We start from the raw sequence: 26,395 nt of genomic DNA on the forward strand, positions 1-26,395 counted from the left end.
TGAATGTTAGGTCAGGAAGCTGTGTACAAAGTATTCTATCGAGTGGCTATTCGACTGGCTACCAAATGGAGAAAAATTAAAACAGTTAAAGTACCATTAAATTGCCTTAATTTTTATAAATGTGCTTTCAATGTTTGTTGGTCTTTTCAAGAAATCTTTTACGAACAGTGTTGGATGTTTAAACCTAGGAAAACTTAAACATACCCAGTCAGCTTCCAATGTGGTTTATCACTTCATATTTGAAATAAGAAAGGCGCATCCCTTTTTAAGGTTTTAAAGTGATCCCCTGACTGCTGCTTCCCAGGTTGTATCACAAACTTTGGTGTGATCCCTGGCTACACAACAGCTAAGGGTTGTTTGGCTTCTGACTGGCACCCCAAACAAAGATGTTGACAAAATAGGGAGACCACCAACATTGGGCTAGATAAATAGCTCAGTTGGTAGAGCCCCGGCATGTGAAACCAAAGGTCTTTGGTTCAAATCATCCTCTTGTCAATGTTTCTTTGTTCAACCCCAAAAGACTAAACATACACTTAAACAGTGAGGGTTTAATATGTTTGTGTAAATTCAAGGCATGTTGTGAATAAAGAATACTGAATTTTATTTCCGATTATAGGCGGAGCAGCAAGAGGAGTCGGCGAGAGTCCGAACCTTGAAAGAGAGATTAGTAGAGGAGAATCAGAGAGCGTCCAAACTACAGGGGGAGGTGGATACCTTACAGGTCAGTCAATCCACACCATACTCCTGTCAAACCTCCAATTGCTTAGACACTGGACACTATTGGTAATTACTCAAGCGAAAACTTACTTGGCAACGAGCAATGGAGAGCTTCGGTAGCATAAAACATTGTGAGAAACGGCTCCCTCTTATGTGCATCTGAAGGCACGCAAATTTGTCTAACAAGGGTGTTTTTTCTGTCATATTTCTCTTGCAACTTTGATGACTAATTGAGTCCTTTCGACTTATGTTTAGATACACAAAGAGAAAATACTGGTCTTTGACAATTACCAAAGTTGCCCAGTCCTTTAAGGCTCAATCAACTGGGGTAGTAAAATTTTAAGGTTTTTTCATACAATGGGTTAAAATGTACCGTTGTTTTTTTTTTCTAGGTGAACTTTGAGGAGAAAGATTTCAAGATAGCGGAGCTAGAGGCGGAGTCAGCAACGTACCAGGAGCAAATTGACTTCCTCCAGAAGGAGAAACAGAGTGCCCTGGAGCTGGTTGCCCAGCAGGAGTACAACAAGCTAGTACAGAAACAACGGGAGGGCATGCTGACCCAGAGAGACCTGGAGATTGCCGGGATGCAGGAGAGGATCGCATCCATGAACAAAGATAAGAAGGTGCAGGAGGAGGAGCTGGCTCAGATGGTAAGAATAGGAAGTACAGATGAAGGAGTTGGATCGAATTTTATATTATTATGTTTTATGAAAACATTTGAAACTTGTAAATATAGATGTAGTAGCATTTTAATCATAATGTATTAAAATTTGAATTTGTTTTGACCTTCAGGCTGCTTCAATTCAAATGTTTTGACAATAGGCTTTATATGTTTGTTATTATTTATTTGCAGAAAGAACAAATACAAGAGCGTCTCTTAAAACAACAACAGTCAGCAAGTACAATAGAGGGTGAGGTCTAGGGAATCGGCTGCTGCTTTTTAATTATCTGTCATTTAAAAAAAAAAATGTTTTATGAACTACACATCCAAAAGCACAATTACCACCAATAATAGTAGGATGAAGAGCAGTTGATAAAGAAATATTCAGCTTCAGATTTGGCAGGAAAATTCAAAAGGTGAAAAACCGACATATTCAGCGTCCTACATTGGGTGTGTTCTTTTAGCTTCCCTGGGTCAGCCCCGGTCTGCCCCGGTACGTTCGAATAGCTTTGACGGGACTTACCCGGGTCAGCCCCCAGTGCCCTGCTTGTGGAGTGGGTCACTTGGGGGCTGGCCCCAGGTACAATGTACATGACGTCACTACGAGAGCGGTGAGTGATCATTCGTTTAGCTCTTGTCAGGGGCTCACCCGAGTGAGCACCACGGGTAGACCCAGGGAAGCTAGTCGAATGCACCCAGTGTATCTCTGGTCCGAGATTGCATTTGAACTGATATCCACAGAGGTGAATGGCAGGGAACCACTTAGCCAACTTGGTAGGGTTGGCGGTGTGGTATCTTTCCTCACTTTACACCTCTCTGATTCTGGTTCAAATCCCGTCGGGGCACAATGTGGATTGGGTTTCAGTCCCTACCTGACTGTGTGGGTTTTCCCCTGGAATAATTCTCTGGGGTTTTCCTCCCTCATCTAAATCTGAAACTTGATTAAGTTCTGAGTACTTTGCTTCACAACCAGAATAAATGAAATGAAATTAATTTAATGAAACCTGATGTCAAAACATTAAAGACCAGTAGAGTACACTTTTTGAAACGTCAAAAAAACAAACCAACAGCTCTTCTCAGAGCCAACACTCTGAAAGATATATCCCCATGGCTGTATCCGCAACAAGTACCAGAAATAGTTACTTCTTCTTATGTGAAGTTAATGGTTGATTTTGTTTCTCTTGATTTGTAGATTTAAAAAAGCAGCTGTCCGAGCAAGAGTCTTCCTACAACAATTTAGCGTCCTCGGTCCAGGAGTTAAAGAATACATGTGCAGGTGAGTCAGACATCCTTAGGAGAAACTTGTTTAATTTGGGGTTGAAAAAGGAAAGTCGGCTAGAGCGTGACTTGAACCTGCGACCTTAATGCAATTCAATTCAATGACCAGGGCCCAATTTCATAAAGGCTGTAAGCACAAAAGTTTGCTTAGCATGACATTTCTTCCTTGATGAAAACAGGATTACCAACCAAATTTCCTCTTGATTTTCAGGATAATCAAACAACAGCTGAATGCCAGTAACAAGCAGTATTCAGCAATTGGAATTTTGGTTCATAATCTTGTTTTTATTTAGGAAGAAATTTCATGCTAAGCAAATTTTTGTGCTTACAGCCTTTATGTAATTGGGCCCATAGCTCAAAAAGGATAATTCAAAAGCTTGCATGTAGTAAAAACATTGAAACATCGAAAACAGTTCTAGGGCGATAAGTATACATGTATATGAAAAGAAAATACCTGAAGACTGGATGATACAATTAATTTATACGTTTGAAAGTGAGATTGTGATGTGTCATTGCACAAGGGATGAAGGGGTATGGGCATCGGTTTGACACAGTACATGTATATGGCACTCGCCTATGACCAGACATTGGTCAACTTGTTTGTTATTGGGGCGATAGGGTTTACTATTACAATTACTTTATGATAATTTGTTCCTATCTTTATAACAGATTTAGAGCGGAAATATAAAGCAAGTGAGGACAGATGTAATCAACTAGTACAAGATAAACAGAAATTGGTGAGGAGACTTTAATATTGTTTTCCCTTGCTATGTGTGTGGTAAAAAAAGATTAGATAAAAAAGATAAGATAAAAAATATTATATATTATATAATATATAATATATACTATATATTTTGTTTTTGGTGTGTTTACATTGAACTACATGTACTTGGGTCATGAAAATAAAAGGATGAGCAGTGAGTAGTAAGCAGCCCTACTGGTTTGTGCATGATCCAATTTATGAAGTAAGTCCACTGTTTGGAAAAGGAATAACATGGAGATAACAGGCGTGAGTTGCCAGACAAAAAGGATGCATTATTTAAGCCTCTTTCTTTAATGGAACCTTTTAGCAATGGAACGTTACATTCTCATCAGCGTACAATGTACAATGTTATCTATCATTGTTTTTTCCGATCCTCACTCTGTGTGTTTTAGGAGGGAGACATAGCTCATATGATGAAGAGCTCTGGGGATAGCTCAGAGCAGCTGGTAAACCTCAATGAACAGCTAAGAACCAAGGAGAGGTAAGACTTGCATCCTGTCTTCTTGTTGTGCCTTGCATTTGTTTGCTGCATTAGTCTTGCACAATGAGCTCGAGAACCAGCCTGATGACTCTAGTCACTATACAGCCATGGCAATAGTTTTCTTTTTCTCTAAATGGAGAGTGCCAAATGTTATAGAATTTTTCTCAATGATATTTTTTCTTGGAGTTTTTTCCCCCATTATCAAGGCAAACCACATCGGCTATTAAAAATGTAGATCTTTTGACACAAAATGGTTATAAACAAAGTAGGGGATTAATTTAAATTTAATGATAAACAGCTTATAACTACTGTAAAACTAGATGATACAAATGGCACTAGGTGAAGCATATTGGCAAATTATATTAAAAATAATGTTTGCAGCAAATTTACTTTTGTGCAGATTTAATTGCAGTATAAAAATCAAACTGAAAATTTCATTTCAATCTTTCTAAAATGTGATAGATAAGTACAGTTAAGTTTGCAAAGTAAACAGAGATTGCACAAAATTTGCAAAATGTGATTGGGATTCAAGTTTCTCATAAATAAACTAAACAAAAAATGAGATAATTAAAGATAACTCGTTGATACTCTTGGGTCCAGACATTAGTTATTAAACAATCGCAAGTGGAACATTGAAAAATACAGCACTTCTGCAAGGTCGAGTTGGATATGGGACGCAGACTCGCTTAATTTTCCGTTTTCCAGGAGTGTATGTATGATAATGAATTTATCTTCAAGCAAACTTGTTGTGCCGATTAAAGCAAATGGGATGTTGGAACAGCTGTATATTTTGTATATACTTGGTTTAAAATGGTGCAATACCCAGAGTTAGAAGTGCACAATACACAGGTTGTTATATATGTATATATCACACCTCTTGTTGCTATTAGTTGACCAATCAGAATTGAGTATTCGAGTTTCCTTGAAGATAAAATGTTTTTTTAAGACTCTCATAGCACCTTTATCAATTTTGTTTGCATGTGATTTGAGTTTGATCCAAACCCCCTTAAACCACTTTCCAGACGTGTGGAAGAGTTACTAGCGGAGCTCTCAGATGCCAACCAATCGGTAGCCAAGCTCAAGGACACGTTAAACCAGAGCAGCGAATCGGCCGGGAAGGATACCAAGATGGCCGCCGAGAGGCATCAGCAGGAAATGGACAGATATCTGCTGGAGATAAGCTCTCTGGTAAGCGATGACTGCCCTGTCCATGTATGGACTATAGAGGGCCAGTTTGTTCATGAATCTTGTATGTTGAAAGATGTTGCATATTTTTGACCACAGGAGGGCGCTTTCAAACCATACCCTCAAAAACATTTGAAAGCGCCCTTGCAGGTTCAAAACGGGTGCCAGGTCATTATGTCACAATTGTGGGACAGTGGTTTTACTTAAAACATGTACTTTAAGATTTAAGTTATTTTTATCTGATGGGCATGCACTGAGCAGAAAATAGTCGCACAAATAAATTGGCAAATTATTTTGCAAATTGTTTTAGTGCAAAAAATGGCCACCTTAGAAAGTTTTAACTATACAATCTTTTACTATTTATCTTCATTTTCACGGTTAAAACTTTAAAAATTTTTACCTCAATTGTAGTCCAACATTAGTATCGAAGTGTGAGCTACATGTGTGGAAAACGATGGACCAAAAACAAATTTAATTGTGATATCATGGCCTCCTGTACATTGTAGCTTTTGATGCATTGTGACTCAACTTGTATGCATATGTTATGTGCCTGAAGGGTAAGAACATCACTGTTGACATTTGATTTGTGAACATGCGGTTAAAAAATCGCCAGACTACTAGCAAGTCCAAAAATGTTATCGTTGAGCCAGAAGTTTGTCCAAACACTCACTAAAAATCTACTAAAACTAAAGCTTGCTGACTCAAACTACTTCCAAAAATTTCAGCAAATAGTTAAGAAGAAAGAAATACTTTGGGTTTTATGTTAAATACTTCTGGGCCTTATAAGCAAGGCACAAACAAATTATGCTTACCAGCTCAATGATTTATCACAGACCTTGGGTGTCTAATTACATACATGTAGTTGCTTGTTTGTTTGTTCCCATTACACGTTCATATCTTTCAGAACATCATTGCAAAACCCTCCCCTTTTTGGGGTTGATTTGAAATTATAATTGCCACCCTTATATAGTTCAATCATCAGTGCTTAATTACTCACTAACTTGCACCTACTAGCATGATGCCTCCCACTAACCTGTACATGCTGGCATGAGAACATTTTCCACTTCAAACTTTCAGATATCTTAATTGAACTCCTATGATCTATTAACAAAGATAGTTTCTTGCACTTGCTGGTCTCCACCCCTTCTCCAAACTTCCTCATAAATATAAGCATCTTGATTTGCTGTTCGACCATTCAACGTAAATCGCAAAACCACAGTCATAAGCCACGGTTGATAATCTGCCACAGTGCTTGTATGCTGGAAATCCTGGGAACACTTGGACTTAACTCCAGTTGACCGAAATACAATGATAAACATCACAGACAGCTTGTCCACTCTTACACACATACATATTACATAGTTTTGCTGCAAAAGTACAAAGGTCTGCATTCTGGAATTATATAATAACCCCAAAAAGGGAGAATCGAGGCATGAATTACAGTACCTTCTGTCCCTCCTGTAGTGTAGAGTCCAAGCGTTTCAACACACCTCACCTTTGTATGAGGAAACACTAATACTCATAGATTAAAAGGGGTTTTAATAGGAGACTTTCCAACGCTAGGTGGCAGCAGACATACCGGGTAAATTTCCATTGTTTACGTAGTTCTGAACATGCGCATAATTCTGAGATCAATGGATTTACCCGGTAAGTCTGCTGCCCTCTATCGTCCCAGAAAGTCTCCCATTGGCTTGATGACTGACTCAGCACGTGACCTATCTAGGATTTCCCCTGGGGACTAGTCTGTAAGCCACATCGTTTCTGTTTTAATCCATGGGATTGAAAAGACAGGCCTCGGAAGGGTGCTCATCTGCAGGAACCAAGGACAAAATCCAACAACAAGGCATGCTAGTTCTGCCCCTCCACCAGCTATCACACACACATACATGTATTCTGTTATTCGTCGCTATTTTTGTTATTGTGTCAAATGCATGTACATGTATACAAACATTTATTTGCAATAAGTGCCCGAATAATTAAGATCAGTTTTACTGTGATAAATGCATTCCGCAGATCGTTAATCAAATATAATTAACTAGATTTTAAAATGATGCATATAAAACAATCGAAACCCTTCATTTTCTCTTCCTAGGTGACGCTGTGAACCTCCCTATCCCCTTTCCTTGCCAACTTGTATATTATTTTTATATTTAATTTTGCTCCTCATTTGTTTTTAGTTTTGTACCGCTTTCCTTCCGCCATTTTATTTTTGTATTAAGTTGTTTTTTTCATCTCGGGACCAATGCCACTTCATGCTAGCATTCCTCCGTATTAAAGTGCAATACCTTTGTAGTAGAATTGACCAAGTCAAATTAAAGTTTATTTAAAAGAAATGTAGTTTTTTAAATTCATATATTTTGTTTGTTATAGTTGGGGGTGTTACTTTAATGTGCCATAAGTCTCGCTGCCGGTATTAGTGCAATATGTTTTTGATTGTCCATTATAGGGCTAAAATAGCTCAGGTGGTAGTATAGTCAGGGCCAGATGATTCAAAAGGCACAGTGCCTACCAAACATATGGGGCCAATGGAACTGGTTAGCGCTGCCCCCATTGGTTTTGTGCATGAAAGCGAAGCAACAACGTCCTGGCTCTGTCATGTCTGTCAAAACACTGGTCGGACATCCAGACACACACAAGAAAAGTTTGTTTAAAATTCAAACTTATCTCTGGACTTTTAGGCAAATTTCAGGCTAGAACAAAACATACTGCATACTTCTGTACTTAAAAAATTAAGCATTTAAAGGCACTATGAAATTGGCCCTGGAGCATAGGGCCTATATGGAACACGGGTGCCTATGGTTTACTTATTCCTTTAGACTACAGAACACGTGTGCCTAGAGCCTACAGTGAATTGGTGCTATGCTTGGGGCCACCTTGTTCCGTGAGCCTATAGAACACTTGTGCATGCGTACAGAACTCTTTCCGTGTCTGCGCCCCGGGCCTACAGAATACTGATGCCTTGGGTGGGGTGGTTTCTCGGGCCTACAGTACACTGGTACATACATGTATGCCTACATAACACTAGTACATGCCAACAGAACATTGGTTTCTGCCTACATATCATTGGTGTCTATGCCTTGGGCTCACAGAATACTGGTGCCTTGACCTACTGCTTGGGCAAGCTGAACACAGGTGCTTGAACCCAGTGCACTGCTTGGGGCAACCTTGTCCATTGGGCTGACAGAACACTTGTGCATGCCTACAGAACTCCAGGTCATGCCTACTGTATAGAACACCAGTACATGCCTACAGAACATTGGTGTCTGTGCCATGGGCTCATGGAATACTGGTGCCTTGGGCAAGTCATTGCTTGGGCAAGCTGAACACAGGTGCCCGAACCCAGTGCACTGCTGCCATGCTTAAGGCCACCTTGTCCCTTGGGCTGACAGAACACTTGTCCATGCCTACAGAACACCAGTACATGCCTTTAGAACACTAGTACATTTATGTACACATACATGTACATGCCTACAGAGCATGTCTGTGCCTTGGGCTCAAAGAATACTGGTGCCTTGGGCAAGTCATTGATTGGGCAAGCTGAACACAGGTGCCTAGTACATGTATGTAACAACATGTAATCCTGCCCTATTAGCCAACACATTCCTCCACTCCAACAATGTTTAATACAGTATGTACCTTAATTGTCTGTTTTATTGTGGTCTATCCAAAGGGTATAAAACATGAATTCTTAAGAAGCTGCCTTGTGGTTAATGTATTTTAATTGTTTAATTCTTGACAAAGACTAACATTATGTACAAAAATATGCTATTTGACTTTTGTTAATCAAACTAACCTGAAAAAAATATACAGCAATAACTGCTTGGCTTTAAAAACTAATTAATTTAAAACACTAGAAATTTATGTGCAATTTTTAATGTACATATTCTTCCATTCAGAGGAAGTAATTAGTATAAGAGTTAATTGCTGTGGTTACGCACAAAAAAAGGCTGTTTTATTGTTATTTTTCAATTAAAGGTGCTAACCCATACAATGTCTTAATAGGAGAGTATACCTTTAGTAAATACATGTATTCCAAAAAATAATAACCATACCATTACTTTGTAAGAAGCGGTGTAACTGTTGATAATGTATAACATTTTAGGAAACAGCTTCCTTTTAAGGAGGAGAAAGTATATTTAAAAGAATTCAATCTGAGAATTGTTTTATGCATTTTCAAACTTGTTGACCAAAATATGGCCAAGTAGGTTCACATTCCTCACTTATTATTCCTCATTCCACTTTATTTCCACTCTGAAGCTTTCCTTCACAAGTAAAATGAGACAGACTTGCCAGCTATCGTTTAATTGAAATATTTGTTTGTAAAAGTTGTCAAACATATTCACAAACTTGACAAATTTCCTCTTTCAAGTTTCTGAAGCTACTAATACAACTTGCCAAATTCATTTTTTTTCTTCACAATACACTAAATGAAAACTTATAACTTTCTTGAACCTACAAATAGCTTATTTAAATTTACTCTTAGTTTTTTGGACAAAGTGTGTTAGCCTTCGTGTAAATTTACTTCATCAGGAAAGCTACAAATCTGACCATGTTTATAAATAATATACCATTTACATGTATGATGTTGACAGTCATAAACAAAAATCATGAACTTAATTCCAAGTATGACTATCCGTTATTTGATTCATTCATATACACATCCAAATCATAAACACATCCAAATCATAAAATTCCCAAAACAAATGTATCTACATGTCATGGAACCCAATCTCTAACTTCCCCCGTCATCATCATTGTCCAAACCTCCTCCTCTTCTTTCCATCTTGCCTGCTTCCCCTTGTCTGTTTTTTCCTTCATCTTTCCTTCATCATTTTGTTTTTGAGTTGCACTTGGCCCACTCTCCCTCATCTGTTTTCTCTTGCCCTCACCACCACCCAGCAAGCGAACTTAGTGACCTCGACTGCCAAGGTCGCCCAACTCCTAGAGACACACAAGGCGGAGGTGGAGGCGTTGACCGCAACCCATGTCGGGGCTCTCTCTGAGGTCAAGGGTCAGGCGGAGAAACAGAAGGAGGTGACAGAGAAGCTCAGGTCGGAGGAGGAGAGTCTGAAATGTTCGCTGAAAGAGTTGGAGCACAGGGCGGAGAAGTTAACGGTGAGTTATCCTTGTGTATGTAGACACAATCAATTAATTAATCAGAAAACATTTATAATGCGCCAATATAAATAAAGGGTAGAACGACTTATTGGTATCATTCCTTACACTAACAAAATTTAACACCATTATGGCAACTTTAACTGATGGACCCTGATTACTCTGTTATGAACCCAATTTCACAGAGCTGCTTAAGCACAAAAGGTAGCTACATGTAAGCACAACAAAATTATGCTTACCTGACTAAGGTTACCGGCCAAACTAACATGTAATGTGTACAATTTGTGACTGTTTTCTTTCTCGTTAATCTTTTCTGCTTAAGCAGCTCTTTGAATTTTGGCCCAGATCACATGTAAACAGTGGGGTATCTGAAAGGGACTGCAGTGTACAATGTACTTTCAAACGTCTCTGCCTACATGTAGGTGCCTATTTCACAGGTTTCTGGAAGCAAATTTTGAGAACACCCTACTAGGGTACTGCTTACCTGTACTCCAGAGCAGGGCTGGATATTCCCCGGGGTATGGCCCATATGCGAGGAGGTAGATCAGGGGAAAAGCGATCCAACTGTGAAAGGGGTGGCCGTTATTCCTTGGGGAACAGAGTAGTGTGAATAGGCATCTAAAGACTTCTCACTTGACTTAAACATTCTGTCCTGCTTTGTCTTTCTCCGTTACAGACAGAGAAGACGCAGACAGAGTCCACTCTAGTACAGACAAACAAAGAGAAGGACAAACTAAGAGAGGAGCTGGATCAGACGTTAGCCGAGAAGCAGCAGTTGCTTCTGGCCAAGGCTGAGCTGACTCTACGACACGATGAGACCTCAGGGAAATACAAGCAGCTACAGGACCAGATGGATAAGGAGGGATTTTCAGCTACTGAGGTACGGGATTACTGTTTTAGAACTGCTTTGGCAAAACTTGAGCATTTGCTATAATCAGAGCTGCAAACTCTCCCCGGTTTCTGTTGTCTTTTATAATCAACCAATCTTTCTATGTTCTTATGACAAATTTGTAAGAAGCCAGATTTTAAGGTTTTTAACTAAATTCATTATGACTGGTGTCATGATGCCAGGTCCCATCCCTGTAGCTGATAACCTGTGGAATATATTTGAATTTGTTGGCTTTTAGCGAGACTCTGTTAACCTGGCTTAATTTGTAAATTGTAATTGAACCACAGCAACAACTGGCTCTACAAGACACGAGGTCCAGTCTAGAGAAGATCACCCAGGAGCGAGACACGGCTCTGAGGGAGAGGACGGAGGCCTTGGCCCAGGCCCAGGAATCCCAGATGAAGCTGGAGAGTAAAGTGTCAGAGATTGAGATGGTGAGACAGGACGGTGAGAAGAAATATCAGGAGCAGCTGCAACGAAATGCTGAGACAACCAAGGAGAGTGACGAAGGCCTGAAGGAGATGAGGAGTCAATTGTGAGTAGAAATTGAGAAAGTCTTGAAAACACTTTTGATTTGGGGGTTGAACAAAGAAAATTTGACTAGAACTGATGGGTTTGAACCAATGACCTCCGGAAAGGTGCCGCCGCTCTTCTAACTAAGCTATCTAGCCATATGTTTGGGTCTCCCTATTTGTCAATATTTTGTTCAGGTTGCCAGTCAGAAGTCATACAGCAACCGCTGTGCAGCCAGGGATCACCACCAAATTTACGATACAACCTGGGAAGCAGCAGCCAGGGAATCACCATAAGGGGATGTGACTTTTTATTTCTGATATCAAACAAACAAATTTTGTCATGAAGACAAAAATCTTGCGCACTTAAAACACACTTTACACCAGATGATGTAATCTGCAGTTTTGTTATTTTTATTCTGCAGAGAGATGTCATTACAAAGCCTTGAAGACATTACATCAGAGAAAGCCAGGTTGGAGTCTGAGAAAGCACAACTGCAGACGCAACTTGACGACTCTCATTCACAAGGGAATGACCTAAAACAACAGGTATTAACGAACTACCATGTTCAGTCAAAATCAAAATCAGTTCTTCTGAGCACTTTCAGACGTTTTTCTCAAGTTTTTGGCACTACAAAAGTGAATAACATTATTACTTCATTCTTATATAACGTTTTATCACACCTAGGGGTGTATCAAAGCGCTCAGTATTTTTCTGCCACAAGGCACGTAGAGCTACGTTTTGAAGTAGAGACCAGTTACGTTTATGCTTTATAGCACCATGTAATGATTCACAAGGTGCTGTGGTACAATATGCTGCCGATCAGACCAGAGACACCTAGGTGAACCCCTTCTCTTCACAATAAGTGCACTGGGTTCTTTCAAGTGCATTACACAACCCATGTACAGTTGTGATTAGTATGACTACTATTTGTCTTTTGTGAAACCAGACCAGCAAAGAGTTAGAGGTGCTGAGAATATCCCTTGACAAGCTAACCAAAGAAAAAGAAGTCCTCTCCCTTGAGAAACAAACTGCCCTCCAAGAGAAGGAGGTCCTGCTCCAAGAGCAGGACATCATCAAGAAAGAGAGGGAAACAGCTCTTCAGGAAAGCCAACAGGCAGTCCTGGAACGAGAAAGCCTCCTCAAAGAAAAGGAAGCCATCACGGAAGAGAAGAGCAACGTCACCAAAGAGAAGGATACGATCCTTGAGTTGAAGGCTTCTGCCGAGAGGCAAGCGCAGGAGGCGGAGAGGCAAGCGCAGGAAGCGGAGAAGCAGAGGGTGGCGTTGCACGGAGAGGTAGAAGGGTTAAGGCGACAGGTGGATGTGTACAAGCAGCAGATGGAGACGGTTAAACAGGCTACAGAAGAGGGTCAGAGCAATATGGGATCCTTGCAGGCACAGCTGTGAGTTGTTACAAATTTTGTTCTTATTTCATTAATCGATGAGTTGTTTATAGCTTTTAGTGTGCGTTTGTGGTCTGTTGTGGCTGAGTGGTCTGGTGCATGGAATTCTAGTTCTGATGGCAAAGTCATGAGAGTGTGGGTTCTAATTCTGTTCATGACACTTGTCAGGGATGAGAAATTTCAGACTTTTACCTGGATTCAGACTTTTAAAGTCAGCCTGGTGAAAAAAATTAGCTGTGTTTTTGGAGCAGCGTGTATTGCACATGGTGGTTTGGACACCAGCAGACAGAGCCTGGAGCCGAAACCCAAGGTGAGTTATGATAAAGGCCCCTGGTCTGAATGCACATTATACATTTCTATTATTAAATTGTTTGGCTGGTTTTTTTTTATTTACCCATTATTAGAGCTGAAGCAAGATGTGAGTCTGATGCCAGACAACACAAAGCAGACCAGCTAGAAGCTGAGGCAGCCAAACTTAAAGAATCAGTAGCAGATTTGACGAAGACCAGACAAGCCAAACAAGAGGTACTTGGGCGAATGTTAATACGGAGGTTGCAGGTTCAAGTCCTGCTTTAGTAAATCTTTCTTTATTGTTCCCCAAATTTATTAATTTGTTTTCTTGACTTAATAGACACTGGACACTATTGGTCCTTGTCAAAGGCCAGTCTTCTGACGTTGAGTACATGTATCTCATAATATGCATAAAATAAAAAACCTGTGAAAATTTGAGCTCAATTGGTCGTCGAAGTTGCGAGACAATAATGCAAGAAAAAAAACACCCTTGTGTGCTTTCAGATGGTTGATTTCGAGACCTCAAGATCTAATTCTGAGGTCTCAAAATCAAATTCGTGGAAAATTACTTCTTTCTCGAAAACTACATTACTTCAGAGGGAGCCTTTTCTCACAATGTTTTATACTATCAACAGCTCCCCATTACTCGTTACCAAGTAAGGTTTTATGCTAATAACTATTTGAGTAACTACCAATAGTGTCCACTGCCTTGAACATTGAGCCTTTGTTTTGTTGTTTTCCAGTTGGAAACTGATTTTGCCAAAGCAAGTAAAGATCTGCAGGAGTTGAAAGAAAGGTATGTCCCATTCTGATTGTAGATTCGCTTTAATCAAATTTATCACCACTTACAGTTTTATTATACTAGCACCACACTTAGGGAAACAGGAGCCGATTTCATGAAGGCTTTTTAACTGTTTAAAATAGTTTATGATCCTTTTATGCTCCTGGTAAAGGAGGGTGTTGACTAATATGTATTTTTTATAGCTCTTAGGCAGGTTAGTATTTTATTTTTGTTAGTAGTAGGATTTCAAACATACATGTAGCATGGTGAAGATACAGTGTAGTAAACATGTAGGTAATAGTAAAGGAATGGTTTTCCGAAACACTGTGTACATGACAACAGTCTCTCTGTGAGCTGGTGCAGATGTTTTGACTTACTTTGATAATTTATTGTGCAAAGATGCTTTACTGAAGCAAAAAAGTTGACTTTCTGTAAGTTTTCTTGGTCATATTAAATACCGGTAAGTTGACATCTTAGTTTCAGTACGTAGATTTTGTGAGATAAATAAATATCTTGAACAAGTGGTATAGCACCTCCTCGGCTTCTTGAAAATATCACCGAGACAATATAAAAACATTTAATATATGTCTACATTGCAATTTATTATTTTTTGGGGGGAAACACAGGCTGGAGGCAGAGACTACGGGTTACGAGGCCGAACGGGATTCAGTTCAGAACACACTGGATGTGACCAATTCATTAGTCGTTGAAAAGGAAAAGGAGATACAGCAGCAGAGTGTGGAGGTAAGCTTTTAGAAATCTCTCAAGAATCAACTAGCAGAAATGGTCAAACAATAAGGATATCAGCTGAAATCTAAAAGGCTACAATTAATTGCGTCTATGGGTTTTTTGAAGAGTAATTGCATAAGTCAATTCTCAAACTTGTAGTAAACATACCATACAACAAACCTGTTGACCTAAGTGCTATGACGTGGATTCGAACCCACAACCAACCACAACTTTAGTTCAGTGCACTTGACCATTACAGGCTCATATCAGGCTTTGTTACGATTTCGGCAATCAAAATAAGAAGGAACTATTTTTCATGCTGTTTTCTCTCATCTTTGATAGTAAATCAGACAAAACTATTCCTCTTTAGGATGCTACAGTATGGACAGTATCAAACTTAACATGCTGTTGGATTCTGATGGGTTGGGGTGGTTTGGGTTAACACATGATGTACATATATCAGGCGTGCAACTTTTCCTTGGATCAGCTGATTTCCTCTCTTTTTTTTTTACTATACTATACAAAATACTATAAAATACTTTTACCACTTTTATGGTCCAGTAACCCTTCCTTTCATTCTAAACATCCTTTGTCCTCGCCACTCCACTCCTATTGGTTCATAGCCACCAATATTGTTTCTGAAATAGGAACTTTGATTGGCTGTTATTTTCCCGCTTCTTTCTGGATCCTTTCCTTAATCCCTTTCCCCCTCTCTTTTTCTATAAATGGATATGTATTTGTTTGTACTTGTTTTATGCCTCTGAGGAAGGTCTGGATTGGATCGAAAGCTAAGGCCATCTACCCTATTCATTAAATACTATAAAATACTATACAAAATCATTGAAATTTTGAAATTTTCCTTCTTTTTGGTGAAGTTGCAGTTGCATGCCTGATATATATTGTTTCGTTGTAAATAATGTACATAAATGTACCTTTTCACCAGATATCAAGTCTAAGGGGAGAACTGACTCTACTAGGGAGCTACAAGTCGTCTGTGGAGAGGTTAGAAGAAGAGAAGATCAGCCTTGAGGATCAGACTAAGGATCTACGCTTTGCCCTTCAGCAAGCTGAGCAGCAAGCACTCCAAGCTGCTCAACAAATCTCCAGAGATGTGGACGTTGATGTGGACGGTAAGTAAAGACTCAGATTTTTTATAAGCTTTCAAGTTTAAACAAATGTACTTGTGAGCAAACCTGTTGTATTTTTGGGGCCAGAATCCTAGAACAAATGCAATGAAAAGTGCTTGGATTTCTGTGTGAAAATTGCTTGAAGTTTTAGCTGAAGCATATTTGCATTTCCTTTTCTGACTTTAGGTGACCCATTACTAGACAAGCTTCAAGAGGAAAGAGAAATGGCAGAAGGACAGGTATGTATTTTCTGAACCCCTTCCTAAGCCACGTGTACCTCTTCTGTACCCCTTCCTTAACCCAACTTGACCGCTTCTGAACCCTTTCCTAAACCCACGTATACCTCTTCTGTATCCCTTCCTAAACCCCTAAACCCACTTTTACCGCTTCTGTACCCCTTTCTTAACCCACTTGTACCCCTTCGTAAAACCACCTGTTACGCCTTCTTAAACCTGTACACCTTCTTTACCCCTTCCTTAACCCTTCCTCCCCCCTCATTCAGATGTATCCCTTCTGTCTCCCTCTATATCATTGAATACCTCTTGTACTTCTCTTAAATATACCTCTCTACTCTGTCCTATGTGTACACAGAGTATACCCTCCTATACACACACCCTCCAAATCTTTTTGCGCCTGGAATTTTTCCTCGTTTTTTTAAAACTGCAGTTGCATACCTTTGATGATCAAGTCAGGATACTTTAAACAGATTTTAAAACTGGTGTGAACAAGCCTTCCAATCATACTTTCCTCTAGGTCACTTTTCTGAACTCGGTGATTGTCGACCTCCAGCGGAAGAACGATGAGCTAAGAGCAAGAGTTGAGATCATGGAGGAAGGAGGAATGAACGGAGCCCATAACGACATGTCGCTTGATGATATGGAGTAAGTACAGTAGTAACCATCAAAGACAACAGACTGTGCAAGTCTCTTATATCTCTATAAGAACCATTGTTATATGAGTAATGTGCACAGCCATAATCATAGCAGTTCCAATGTTATTTATCAATCAATTAAAATTTGCTGTGTCAATGCTGTGTCAATGATGAATAAAAAGTACTTTTCTTGTTCAAGTACTAGACTTGTAGACAAGTTGTAATGTTGTGATAGCGTAATAAACTCAGTTGTTAGCTCTCGCAAGATCACTGCTCTCTCGCAAAACTCTGGGCTTCCCGAATAAGAAAGAGCAAAGGTCTAGCCGGGGGGTGGGGAGGGGGGGCAGCAATCGTGCATCTACATCTCAGAGAATCTTGGAGAGAGTCGGAACGCAGACAAACATTAAATGACTTTTCAACCAGTGTAGTCGAATACAAACTTGCAAAGAGTTACTCAATAATTATCTATTGTTCATTCTTTTGGTACCTGTGATTGCGACTGTGCACGTATTTTAAATAATCTTACGTAAATTTTGTATAAATTGTTGTTTAAAAGGCCGAAATGAATTTCCCATTGTGGATAATAAAGTGAATTGAATTGAATTGAATTGAATTATTTATTTAGACCCTACCTCAGGTTTGTGGTTTTTCCAGTTTCAGAGTAAAATGAAGAAAACAGAAAAATGCTCAAACGCTCTGCGCATATTAATATCCTCAGATTTGCTGATTGGTCACACACATCATGTATAATTCATTATCCTTTTTACTTGTCTAATCCAGTCTTGAGTTAACCAATCGGATGCCGCCACCTCGTCTGTTCTGCGATATCTGCGACGTGTTTGACCTTCACGATACGGAAGACTGCCCTCTACAGTCCAGTTCAGATAGTCCTCCACCGACCCAGTACCATGGCTCCAGGCACGAGGAGCGAGCTTACTGCGATATATGTGAAGGTGAATATAATAATAATAATTATAACAATAATAACAACTGCTCTTATACAGCACCTTAGATCTCCAAGGAAAGGCTTTAAGCGCTCAGAGGAACAAAAGAAAATTACCTGTACAATTAGTCCTACAGAAATGTTTGAGAAGATTCTGAAACGTGAGATGGAGGGAGATTTTTTGTAGAAACAACTACCTGATCTGCTTTGCATCTGATAAACTACCTTCCTTGTTCAAGCAAGTGTTATAACTGGCTATGGAACTTAAACAATATTTTTTGTTTATTTTCAGTATTTGGGCATTGGACGGAAAATTGTGATGACGAGCAAACCTACTGAGCTGACCTTCCATAGTCTTGTCCCCTACGAGCATACAACAGAGACCATTTTGAAATTCCTGATCACACCACGGGTACCAGTCTATTTTAGACACAGGTCTCAGTCCAATTTTCCTTAGACTTGTGTATTGGAAGAAACAAAATGGCGGCACCGTGAGTAAAACACTTCTTGGCTACTTCAAACATTTAACAGGCAACAAATTGGAGACAACAAACTGCACTGTATGCAGAATGACATGCACCACTGTATGCAGAAGTAAAACTTTGATACAACATTTTTCGGACAGTCTCTTGCTGTCCCAGTGAAAAGTATGCAAAGATTTACAAAAATCTTCTACATGTTTCCAATGGAAGTGCCCTGTTTTTTTTACTTGGGAAAAGTGGCCTTGCCCCATGTTGAATGAGACCAATCATTAGAGCCATGCTGAACATAGGAACTCTCTATCTTGCATGGGCACCATGTGTGACACACAAGTCTTATTCTGCCCCAGCGCTTACACAAAAGACCTAATGTTAGCAATTTCAACGGCTAAAACACAATAAATGTACATTTTATAATGGGATTGAACATGAGTGATTTTGGTCGAGCTTTTGGCCGCATGTTCATAGTTGTGGTTGGTCAATTCTTTGAAAGGGGAAGCCTGATGGATTGGTCTGTTCAAAAACTGCATTCATGGCCCCATTGCTTCAGAGTATCTGGTGCTTTATCCATGTCAAATACAATGTTTAATGCTTCCATGTTTGTTCATATTACTGGAAGCTCAAGGTCTTGCAAAAAAAATGTAACAAAATTGTAAAGTTGTTTTATGGGGTTGGTTATTATAGAATATCTGATTGTAAATTTGTGTGTGTATGTGTGTGCTGAAAACAGAAACAAAAATTCTTTGAAATTAAAAGTCTGTTTAGTGTATTTGAAACCCAAGGTATTGCTATTTAAATTTCAGATGGATTCAAAAGGTATATGTACGACATTGGTGATTAAGACTAGAGAGGACGGCTATACTTGGCTCATTGCTCCATTTTTCCAAAAATGTATCTCAGAACTAACGGTAACATGTTTTTTTTTTAAACATAAATGTAACCAGGCCTGATACTTCATGGGGCAATTGCCCCATGCCTTATGCAATTGCCTTGGTGCCATTTGAAATGCTCCAGTAGAAATTAGAACTTCCCTCATAGTCCTGTACTAAGGATTAATTGCCGTATACATGTAAGATGGGGGCAATGCCTAATGCCTTGTGAAATTGCCTTGGTGCCCTTTGAAATGCTATGCCATTAAGAAATGAAAATGTTCCTCATAGTCACAGAGATGCCATGTCCTAAGGATTAACAGTTTTGGCTTGTCCCCCTATGACTGGATGCATTATGTATTGCAGGCGGTACTTCACGTTGCCTCAATGCCCCCTGGGCATTGCCTTGATGGCTTTCTAAAAGCTCAAGTACAAATTTGACGTGCCCTTTGCCGTGGAAAAACTGCCTTGCCCTTACAAGAAGAGATTCACATCTGGCCTGTTTAATTGCAAGTGGAGAAACAAGCCAAACACAAAGCCATGTTTTTCAGACTTTGCTCCGACTTTCATAAAATGTTTTGATGCATAACCAATTTTTGAAAATCTATGTATCAAATTAAAAACTAATGTCACCACTTTAAATTGATGAAAATATTTATGAGTGAAAGTTTTGTGATTTTGAAGCGCAATGTGAGGTTAAAAAAACTAGCCAGTTAAAGACTTTTCTTATAAAAAACTTCTGTGGTCCTACAGTACTTTTGTAAAGCATTTAAAGTGAAACAAAATCTGTGTAAATAGTGTCCATTTTGAAAGACAGAGGAAAAAGTGGAAAAGGCACCTACATGTTTGAGGAAAAAATTATATGAAGCTATATAGTAATTTAAAGATTATTGTGTATTTTGTACAGAAAGAGGCCTGTGTACAGTTATTTGTTTCTTGCGGTAATTTGTGCGGCTTTAATGTGAAAGCACACAGATTTATTACTGGATATTGTCTTTGAAATTGTATCGGATATCAAATTGTTTAAAATTTTAACAAAATGACATGCAGTCTTATGCCAGATAATCAGATAGTATGTGAGCTGTGTTTGTATTTATCACAGACAAAATGCGAGGGTGACTAACTTATGTGTTGCGTTAAAGACTCTGGACACTATTGGTAATTGTCAAAGACCAGTTTTCTCACTTGGTGTATCTCAACATATGCATAACATAACAAAACTGTGCAAATTTGAGCTCAATTGGTCGTCGAAGTTGCGAGATAATAATGAAAGAAAAAACACCCTTGTCACACGAAGTTGTGTGCGTTTAGATGGTTGATTTCGAGACCTCAAATTCTAAACTTGAGGTCTCAAAATCAAATTCGTGGAAAATTTCTTCTTTCTCGAAAACTATGTCACTTCAGAGGGAGCCGTTTCTCACAATGTGTTGTACTATCAACCTCTCCCCATTACTCGTCACCAAGTAAGGTTTTATGCTAATAATTATTTTGAGTAATTACCAATAGTGTCCACTGCCTTTAAGAGATTTACTTCACTATTCAGATCTTCTTCTTTTAGTAATGGACAGTCAGGAATAGTTCCTTCTTGGTAAAAATTTCCCTAAGAACCTACAACTTTTACTAGGGTTGGTGGGGCGCAATTTTGGTCTTATGAATTCAGTTATGTTTGCTTGATGTTTGTTACTTTTTTAATATCAGCACCTTGAGTTTATTTTGGTTAGTAAATGCACCACAGAGCAGTCCTGGAACTGGCCTTGGTGCCTCTTTCAAAGTTTCCACTAAAACTTTCCAATAAAACTAATTTGTCAATGTTATTGCCCTCGCAAAAAAATGAAATCCAAGGGTAAGTCTAAAAAAAAAGGTCTCCTTCTGGTCCAATCTCTACATGTGTATTTCTCCTTTACTTTATCACCTAATGGACTAATGTTTTATAAATTGACGTGGGTATCTGCCTCTTAAATGATTTTCTGAAAATAGTCTTTTTCCGAGTGCCCAAAATAAACCGCGCAATTTTAAGTAGTTTTAATCTTTACGCAAGAAAAAGAGGTGCTTCATAATAAAGAAAACAAAATAAACTCCTCCCTTTTTTAAATGAAGGGAGACTTGGTTGAAGGTACACAAAAACATTCTGAAATGTTGTCAATTTTCATGATCAATACCAAAATCTTACCTTGGAAAATTAGGTCAAAGTTTTGGTTTTGCAATACTGCGAGGGAACATGAGCAAATAATTGCATAAAAAATATCAGTCATCTATATTGCAGAAGGAAAGTTTTGAAAATTTATGTTTTTCTGATTCCTGTGATTTGTAAATTATGGGAAGTTATTTCTATCATAATGAAATTTAAGTCTGTTATGCATCATAAGTTGCAGTCACCATGACTAAACATGTCTGCAATACAAAAGAGAAAAAACAGATGTTTGACTTCTATAAGAAACTTTTTAAAAATCAAAGCTGCATTTGATGAAATTGTCATTACACATTTCAGTACATAAAGATGTATTAATTTTTATTTTATTTAATTTAAGTCTTGCTTCCATAATGTAAGAACCAATGTATGTATTCCCTTCAGGACGACATTAAATTTTTCAGGAAAATTCACACTCTGAACAAAACAATGAACCTATTTCCTTTTCATAGTATGCTGGTAGCATATTTCTGCTAAGCAAGCTTTTTCTGTGCTAAGCGGTTTCTTTGTTGCTTACAAGCACTGTGAAATTGAGCCCTGCTAAAAAACACTGCTGCTACGGGCTAAAATGCCATGTGATCCCAAGTATTTTTTTTCATTGGTTCCCTTAAAATCATCAAATGAATAAGTCAATTAAGCAATATTTGTGTTTGCTTTACAGCTCCTCAAAGGCAGTGGACACTATTGGTAATTACTCCCAATGTAATGAGGGAGAGGATGATAGTATAAAACATTGTATAAAACATTGTGAGAAACGGCTCCCTCTGAAGTGATGTAGTTTTCGAGAAAGAAGTAATTTTCCACAAATTTGATTTCGAGACCTCAAGTTTAGAACTTGAGGTCTCGAAATCAAGCATCTGAAAGCACACAACTTTGTGTGTCAATGGTGTTTTTTTTTTCTTTGATATATTATATCTCGCAACTTCAACGACCAATTGAGCTCAAATTTTCACAGGTTTGTTATTTCTATGCATATGTTGAGATACACCAAGTGAGAAGACTGGTCTTTGACAATTACCAATAGTGTCCACTGCCTTTAAAGTTGGATTCATACTATAAATGAGTCCAGGCTAATGAGGCGAAGTCCTGTAAATATTAACTGTTTGGTTTTTCATAACAATAATTGAATGGTTTATCTTTTGAATTTCTGTTCAGGTTTATTAAGAGAGAAAAGTATTATTAATTTTGAGTTGAACAAAATATGATTTTGTTTTAATTTATAAATGATAACGGCTCACAAGGGTACATGAATCTGAATGCAGTTTTATATTTTTCATTTTGCAATGACTGATTAAAAAAAATGCAAAATATGTTTTCATTGTATTTTCAATTGTTTGAAGGGTTGTCATTTGTTTTTATTAAGTGGTTAGGGGTTTGGGTGTTTAACACTGACAGTGATACTGACAACATGAGAAAAGGGCTTGAACCATTTTCAAGTAAATAAACCATTGGCGAGTTAGACTTAAAGGCACTGGACACGTTTGGTTATTTTCAAAGACCAGTTGTTCTTACTTAGCGTATCCCAGCATGTATAAAATAACAAACCTGTGAATATCTAGGCTCAATAGGAGACTTTCCAACGCTAGGTGGCAGCAGACATACCGGGTAAGTTTCCATTGTTTACGTAGTTCTGAACATGCGCATAATTCTGAGAACAATGGATTTACCCGGTAAGTCTGCTGCCCTCTATCGTCCCAGAAAGTCTCCCATTGGTCATCGAATTTGCAGGAGAATAATGATAGAAAAACACCCTTTCATCACTTTGTGTACTTTAGAAGCTTCAGCTAAGGTCTTGTATTATTTGAGTGAGAAATTGCCTCTTTCTCAAAAACCACATTACTTCAAATGGAGCCGGTTTTCACAATATTTGTATACTGTCACCGGCCCTCCATTTCTCGTTACCAAGTAAGTCTTTTATAAATGCTTACAATTGTTTTGAGGACTTACCAATAGTATCCGGGGCCTTTAAACTCCTTTAATAGACCTTTGACTCATATCTCATACTGAAATAAAGGATGATAAACCTTGGCTTGGAAACGTTGCTTTAATCCTCTACAATGTGGATATTTACAATCGAAAGACTTCTTGAAATTTACTAAAATGTGGTATCGTTTTTGAAATATCGCCGAAAATCCGGAACGGTTTTAATAGACATCAGTTCGCGGGTTAACTTAGAATCGTTTACCACCAGTAAGTCAAATTTGGGGGATGACATATCTTTTTCCATTACTTCGAGTGAAATGTTTAGAAACGATTTATAGGGGTGCCGTTGTGAGCTAATACAATTGATAATTACGACACACTTAAAAACTATGACTAGCATCAGTCATTAATCAGGCCGCCATTTTTAATTACCCCCCCCCCCCCCCGGTACCCCCGTAGGCACAATTTAATTTCTCCCCCTCTGGATGCCCTTTTTACGCTCAGGTCCACTTCAAAAGACCAATATCACAGTAGTGCTGTTTTCAGAATTGTCGTCAACAAATTGTATTCTACAACTTTACTCAATACAATTTTTTTTTTAATTAAAAAGAAACTATTATCATGTTATTTTGGACAGTAAGAATATTGCTCTATGGTGATATCGTTTCAGTATAAGGTGATACGGAGAAAATCACGTGACCTACTCCGACCAACGGTTTTCTTTTCTCCTTTTTTTCCCTCTCCTTTTTTTTGCGCCTGCGCATCACCGCCCTTTTTAAAAACATGGCGGACTTCGAAATAGTAGGGATCTCCACTACTTCACAGTTTGAGTAAAGAAAATAACATTTTTGAAGCGTATTATACCCGTTTGCTACCTCGAGAGGGTAAGTTAATAACTTTTAGTATATGCTAGGCTAATTTTGTTAAATTAATTTGCTCTCCTGTTTGGGTTTGGGAATTTCTAAATCCCGGGAGCAGAGTGCAACCAGCATGCAGCGCAACAACGTGGAGGGACATGGTGTGTGACGGTGAGACGACTGCTATGTGTTTTTCGCACACTCTCTCGTTTGAAATATCAATTGGTTGAGTCGATATAGCTGACTGGAAAGTACGTTTGTACATGCTAAAACTGGAACGAACATTATTTTCGTGACATCGTTTTAAATTTTGTTGTCTCAAAAACTATTTTGAGTTTAACCATTCGGTTTCAGTACTTACTGCTTTACTTAACTAATTGTACATCAGACAACTCACTCGGATCATTTGTTTTAGTGTGTACTGTGTGTGATCTCTTTTTGGCATAAGATAGCATTCAAACCATTAACTATCTGAATAATATAGTATCTAATTTACCTGGTTGATATATCCTTTTTTGTAAAAATGAGTGAACAAGTGGTGGTGCCATACGGAAAGTTACCCTTAAATTATTTTGTCAGTGAAGACCCTTATACTTGAATTGAAAGCCAGGGTCTAAGACTATAATATAATATTAAAATAATTAACTACATTTTGAGGGCCAGGTAACCCTGAATTTTTACAAGCCCTGAATAAATTTCAGTAGCCCTGGCTGGATTTTTGTCCATTCTGTTTTTGTTATTATTATTATAATTATTAGGGGGATTATTTTCTAAATTATTATTCTTTATTGCATTGATTTTAGTTGCTTTAATTCATATTAGCCAAGTATTATTAGCCATATTGCTACATTGCATTAATACATATTATGCAGGCTAGTGTCCACACATTTATCATCTTTATTTTTTAGTGCATGAAAGAACAACAAAATGATTCATGTGATTATTTGGTACCTGTACTCTATTACAGCTTTCAAATTAGTTTGATTGTTTTACTCTTTGAAATGCCTGTTTCAAACGATAAAACTTGACCAAATGTAGTGATGTTAAAATTGTTGCCCTTTCCCGAACAAAATGAAACCTTTTCATAGTATTGATAAAGACCATAGGTAACTCGATAACGCAGTACACTATGATCGCAATTTCTTTGCCAATAGGAGACTTTCCAACGTTAGGCGGCAGCAGACATACCGGGTAAATTTCCATTGTTTACGTAGTTCTGAACATGCGCATAATTCCGAGAACAATGGATTTACCCGGTAAGTCTGCTGCCCTCTATCGTCCCAGAAAGTCTCCCATTGTTATACCATGATTGTAACGCTTGAACAATAGTGCAGATAACCAGGGGGCTGCATGGTTTTCTGTAAAACAGAATACAGAATTGAAAGTTTGTGCTTCAAAGAAAAAAGAGTTAACATTTAAAATTTTAAGTCAAAATATAAAATTACATGTTTTTTCATAGCCTAGAGTGCATTAATATTCAAGACATGATTACTGTCGTGGCTGTCAATCATTTTAAAGCAACACTTACCATGTTTGAGATGTGGAATTGACAGATTTTGATAATTAACCAATTTAGTGACCAGTCTGTAAAGTGCCTAAAAATGTTAAATTAAAAAATGTTTAAGTACACTGGACACTATTGGTTATTGTCAAAGACTAGTCTTCACAGTTGGTTGGTGTATCTCAACCTATGCATAAAAACAACAAACCTGTGAAAATTTGAACTCAATCGGTCATCAAAGATATTAATGAAAGAAAAAAAAACACCCTTGTACACCATGGTCACACAAAGTTGTGTGTTTCAGATGCTTGATTTCGGACCTCAAGTTCTAAATCTGACGTCTCAAAATCAAATTCTAGAAAAATTGCTTCTTTCTCGAAACCTCTGTCACTTCAGAGGGAGCTGTTTCGTACAATATTTTATACTATCAACCTCTCCCAATTACTCGTAGAAAGGTTTGGTGATAATGATTATTTTGAGTATTTACCAATAGTGTCCACTGCCTTGTTTCGCCTTGTCATGACATGTGTTTACTATAATCCGTAATTCTTGTTGTCGAGAATTGATAATTGTTTTTATGTTTTCTCAAAAAGTAAAGCATTTCATGGAATAATATTTCAAAAGAAGTCTTTCACCATTACCTTCTGTAAACCCTGTAAGTTGTTTGTAAATCTGTGAACTTTTTATTTGTTTCTGTTCTGAAAGTGTATACTGGCTTTAATTATTGAATATTGAAATTTACATTTTTGAATACCTTTATGTTTATATGTTGTTTCAAGAATTAAACATGCTTTATCGATACAACAAGTTTCAATTTTGACCCTCCGTGA

At 38.2% G+C, this 26,395-nt stretch overlaps 1 protein-coding gene across 6 annotated transcripts in view; it reads left to right on the forward strand.

Annotated features, from left to right (window-relative positions):
• The window catches only part of LOC117290005 (CAP-Gly domain-containing linker protein 1-like), a 62,230-nt gene extending 41,923 nt beyond the window's left edge, over positions 1-20,307 (forward strand). For all 6 annotated transcript variants that reach the window (XM_033771216.1, XM_033771218.1, XM_033771220.1 and 3 more), the window contains 20 exons: positions 617-721; positions 1,110-1,367; positions 1,571-1,628; positions 2,571-2,654; positions 3,326-3,393; positions 3,812-3,900; positions 4,923-5,088; positions 9,985-10,200; positions 10,877-11,080; positions 11,377-11,624; positions 12,027-12,150; positions 12,552-13,006; positions 13,411-13,531; positions 14,041-14,093; positions 14,705-14,822; positions 15,751-15,937; positions 16,121-16,173; positions 16,688-16,815; positions 17,586-17,758; positions 18,041-20,307. In XM_033771216.1, the coding sequence (XP_033627107.1) occupies positions 617-721; positions 1,110-1,367; positions 1,571-1,628; positions 2,571-2,654; positions 3,326-3,393; positions 3,812-3,900; positions 4,923-5,088; positions 9,985-10,200; positions 10,877-11,080; positions 11,377-11,624; positions 12,027-12,150; positions 12,552-13,006; positions 13,411-13,531; positions 14,041-14,093; positions 14,705-14,822; positions 15,751-15,937; positions 16,121-16,173; positions 16,688-16,815; positions 17,586-17,758; positions 18,041-18,087 (2,955 nt within the window). In that variant the 3' untranslated portion in view covers positions 18,088-20,307. The remainder of the gene's footprint in view (positions 1-616; positions 722-1,109; positions 1,368-1,570; positions 1,629-2,570; positions 2,655-3,325; positions 3,394-3,811; positions 3,901-4,922; positions 5,089-9,984; positions 10,201-10,876; positions 11,081-11,376; positions 11,625-12,026; positions 12,151-12,551; positions 13,007-13,410; positions 13,532-14,040; positions 14,094-14,704; positions 14,823-15,750; positions 15,938-16,120; positions 16,174-16,687; positions 16,816-17,585; positions 17,759-18,040) is intronic.
• The last annotated feature ends 6,088 nt before the right edge of the window (positions 20,308-26,395 follow it).

Source organism: Asterias rubens, chromosome 5 (genome assembly GCF_902459465.1).
Source record: "Asterias rubens chromosome 5, eAstRub1.3, whole genome shotgun sequence".
Lineage (NCBI taxonomy): Eukaryota > Metazoa > Echinodermata > Asteroidea > Forcipulatida > Asteriidae > Asterias > Asterias rubens.